Source organism: Macrobrachium rosenbergii, chromosome 46 (genome assembly GCF_040412425.1).
Source record: "Macrobrachium rosenbergii isolate ZJJX-2024 chromosome 46, ASM4041242v1, whole genome shotgun sequence".
NCBI classification, from domain to species: Eukaryota; Metazoa; Arthropoda; class Malacostraca; order Decapoda; family Palaemonidae; genus Macrobrachium; species Macrobrachium rosenbergii.
The window spans coordinates 3,017,695-3,021,979 of record NC_089786.1 but is presented as its reverse complement, the minus strand read 5'-3'; the positions used below and the strand labels follow the sequence as shown (position 1 = coordinate 3,021,979).

Here is a 4,285-nt window from a genome sequence, read left to right as displayed (position 1 = left end):
CTCTCTGTCACCTTACCACACTTCCGGGATGCCTTTGGACAAGGGCCCGTGCTGGTACAAGGCCGAATTAATCTAGACCAACCTACAAAGAAATATCTCTGTAATCATACATAAGAAATTATACATAAGTTTAATTTTTTTTCATCCTGGAAGGCATGCTGTAATATCCAAATCCACATGGGGAATTTCATCAAAACGAAAATGTTTTTGTGGCTGTTGTTTATTTCAGAAGTGATAAAAAACACAATAAATAAAGCACAAGTGATAATATTCTTAATATATATAGAATTAAAAAGATACAATACTAAGGCGTAGTAAAACCTACGTACGACACACACCGGTCATAATACAGTATAATCGATGTTTAAGTGTTGCTAGTTATGAAGTCAAAAGAAGGATGAACTCATTCATTAGCCCTATTGGGGAGAAAATCATTCACGAAGCAAATTAAACTCAGTTAAGCAAAACCAGTAACCATACGATATATAAGTTCAGAGGGAGGTAGACTCTGAAGTGGCTGTTATCAAACTATTTTCAAATGGGAGCACTGAAAGTGCCAAGAAATCTAGAGTTTTTCAATGCGCTTGTTGAGCTTCTTTAGTTCCTCTGCTATTTCATTTGGCAGATCGTCACCAACTTGCTCTATGAAGTACTTTTCTATATCTCTAACTTCCTGCTGCCAAAAGTCTTTGGGAAGTCTGAAAAGCTCGTCCAGGTCAACGTTCTGGTTTTCTAGGCCCTCCATTTTAAGGGAGGAAGGTTTGGGCAGAATTCCAACTGCACTTTCTTCCCCAACGTCGTCCCCATCAATACGCTGCAGAATCCAGTCCAAAACACGGACATTGTCGCCAAATCCAGGCCAGATGAAATGGCCCTTTGCGTCCTTTCGGAACCAGTTGACATGGAAGATCTGAGGAAGGGGTTTATCTGTTCTGTGTTCCATACTTAGCCAGTGCTGCAAGTAATGACCAAAATTATATCCAAAGAAGGGTCTCATGGCAAATGGATCATGCATGATGACCTTACCCTTGTGTTCAGCAGCTGCAGTGGCCTCAGATCTCATAGCTGCTCCTACCATTACACCATGTCTCCAATTAAAGGCTTCATAGATAAGGGGGACACCTTCAGGTCTTCTTCCACCAAACAAAATAGCAGAGATGGGCACTCCTTTTGGATCCTCCCATGCAGGGTCGATGATGGGGCACTGGCCAGCAGGAGTGCAGAATCTCGAATTGGGATGAGCAGCAGGTTTTCCAGATTCCTTGCTCCAGTCTGTCTCTCCTAACCAGGAAGTAATGGTAACATTGTTTGGTATTTCCTTTTCTAGCCCTTCCCAGAAGACTCCACCATCACTGGTTTTGGCAACGTTGGTGAAAATTGTATTTGAAAGAACAGTCTTCATTGCTACAGGGTTTGTATGCATCGAAGTACCTGGAGCTACTCCAAAGAAGCCATTTTCTGGGTTGATTGCTCTTAAGGTTCCATCTTCATCAAACTTCATCCAAGCAATATCATCACCTACACATTCTACTTTGTATCCAGGTAGGGAAGGTGTCATCATGGCCAGGTTGGTCTTGCCACAGGCAGAAGGGAAAGCAGCAGCAATGTACTTCTTAACTCCTTTGGGGTTTGTGATACCTAGAATAAGCATGTGCTCAGCTAACCAGCCTTCCTTCTTTGCAATTGTAGAACCAATTCTGAGAGCAAAGCATTTCTTTCCTAGGAGGGAATTTCCACCATATCCAGAGCCAAATGAGATGATTTCGCTTGTCTCGGGAACGTGGGTTACTATTGTGCGCTCTGGATCACATGGCCAATTGTTGACAAGATTTTTCTTGAGTGGAAGTGGACATCCCACAGAATGAAGACACTTGACGAAATCCCCATCTGCAAGTGTATCTAAGACAGACTCTCCCATCCTAGTCATTGTGTGCATGGAGGCAACAACATATGGAGAATCAGTTAGCTCAACACCAATTTTTGACAGAGGGGAACCTACTGGACCCATGGAATATGGCACAATATACATTGTTCTTCCAGCCATGCAACCGGGAAATCTTTCTTGAATAGCTTTCGTGAGGTCATCAGGGGACATCCAGTTGCCCAGAAGACCCTTGACACCTTCCTTTGGGGTAGGAATGGTCTCACGACGGTCCTTGGTGACAATAAACGTCTTGCTCTCAACGCGAGCTACATCTCCAGGGTCGGTGCGGGCAAGCCAACAGTTGGTGTATTTAGATAAAGGTTCAATCATTCCAGCCTTTTGCATGATGTTAAGGAGATTCTTGAGCTCACGGTCGCTGCCATCACAGATATGAATATCTGAAGGCTGGCACAAACGAACGCTTTCCTCAACAAACTTCCGAACCTGAAATTAACCATATATTCATCATTGCAATGTGCAACAGTTATTGAACTGTTTTTACCAACCTAAATCATTATGTGGTAAAGTAACTTCAATATATTTAATACAAGTTTGATTAGAAGTGATTTTGCTTGTATTATAAAGCAGCTTTTAATCTAGACACCACTTGCAATGATAAAACTTGCAGCTATGAACTCTTTTAAGTAATGAAGCTAGTAAACATTCAAATTAGTAAAGAGAAGTAAACCAACGTATGAAAGATATAGCCTTACCTTTGGCCTCAGACCAGCAAGTTTTCCCTGAAAGGCTTTAAGGTCTGGTGTCTCCTGGTCAAGATTCCTCTTGTTCATCTCTGCCACGACTTGGGAGGCTTCAGTTATGGCACTTTTCATTCTGGAATGATGAAGATCATCAGCAACAGCAATGCAAGAAAAGTTGAAGTTGCTGTACTGAATAAAGCTAATTTTTTGTGAGCTATTTAATTTTTTGCGATTGTAAGCATTCTGTACCTGAAATATTAAAAATTCATTTACGTTAATTTGATTTGCCCCTAAAATGTCTATCTATTTTTTCAAAATGGCTAAAGGACTGTTGTCAAAGTAACCTGATCAAGAAAATTCACAATGCTTACTGAGCAGTCTCCATGTTGTAGGCAGATGTTTCACTGAAGATCAATGTAAACAGAAGACCTGAATCAACGACAAATTTAGACAAGTTTTGTCGGAAAGATCTCTGAGCGAATGCTGTGCGAATCACCTTGACTGAACCTCTGTAGCGTTGGGAAGTGTCTTGAGTTGTGTGCCGATTCGGCCTGAGCTCTCCTCTTATATCGCAAGCAGGCAAGCAGGGATTCCGTGACGTCACTGGACCTTCAACCTTTGCTCAGTCACAGGGACTGGGAAATTCATTCACCTCCCCGCGCGGGGCTGTTCAACTCGTTTATATCGAACTGCTCTTCAATCCGGGTTATGGGAGGGTATTATGTTGCTGTAAACACCCGGAATTACTTAATGTACCTCGAAAATTCCCCTGTTCATTGGTGTTGGTGGCTTAGAAAACAAATTGCCCTTCGGTATAGATATCCTTAAATGGGGTTAATTACTCCATGTGGCGTCTCTCTCACACACACACAGAGCTGTGATAAGATTACTAATGTTGAAAAATGCAGTCGCTTGTGACAAAGACCATTTTCTGCTTCATGTTGTCAACCGCCTGAGAGAGAGAGAGAGAGAGAGAGAGAGAGCAGTTATTCAATATTGCTCATCATGAAAATTTTTTGGCTGTTATTATTATTATTATTATTATTATTATTATTATTATTATTATTATTATTAAAATCATTATTATTATTATTATTATTATTATTATTATTATTATTATTATTATTATTATTATTATTGTAGTGTCATTGATCGAGTTACTTGAGAAACAATAAAGGGAATTACAACTCGGACTTGTGATTTTGTCAGTCATGAATAAGTTATGGTATGTTGATGATATTTTCCTTCGTTCAAGTTGGAACAGTCCCCTTACAAAAAAATTGTTGCATTCCATATAACTTCCGTATGTATATGTAATATATATATACAGTATATACATGTATATGTGTATGTATTGTGTATGTGTATATATAAATTTTGTGGAAGTTTTCTGCACATGAAATTCAACCGCGATTCATTAGTAAAAGTAGGAAGGTGGCAGCGATCTTGGTCTTGTCTTTCCTCGGGAGCCACCCACTGTTAGAGAAAATGCCTTAATATATATATATATATATATATATATATATATATATATATATATATATATATATATATATATATATATATATACACTAAATCAAATTTGATATGATATCATTATTAATAACCCTGTACAATATGTGACATCTTTAACAAACTCAGATGATCAGGAACTGCCTAT

At 39.3% G+C, this 4,285-nt stretch overlaps 1 protein-coding gene across 1 annotated transcript; it reads right to left on the bottom strand.

Annotated features, from left to right (window-relative positions):
• Positions 1-204: 204 nt before the first annotated feature.
• Positions 205-3,180, bottom strand: LOC136830170 (phosphoenolpyruvate carboxykinase, cytosolic [GTP]-like). Its single transcript, XM_067089425.1, has 3 exons — positions 2,997-3,180; positions 2,638-2,758; positions 205-2,368 (listed from the first exon to the last, which is right to left on the bottom strand). The coding sequence occupies exons 1-3, from the start codon at positions 3,008-3,010 to the stop codon at positions 566-568; spliced, it is 1,938 nt and encodes a 645-aa protein (XP_066945526.1). The 5' UTR covers positions 3,011-3,180; the 3' UTR covers positions 205-565.
• Positions 3,181-4,285: the final 1,105 nt, after the last annotated feature.

Bases quoted from the DNA above. Each gene is read 5' to 3' on its own strand.
- LOC136830170 (XM_067089425.1), bottom strand. The intron at 2,369-2,637 runs GTAAGGCTATAT...GGTTAATTTCAG, and splicing joins TTGCTGGTCTGAGGCCAAAG to GTTCGGAAGTTTGTTGAGGA.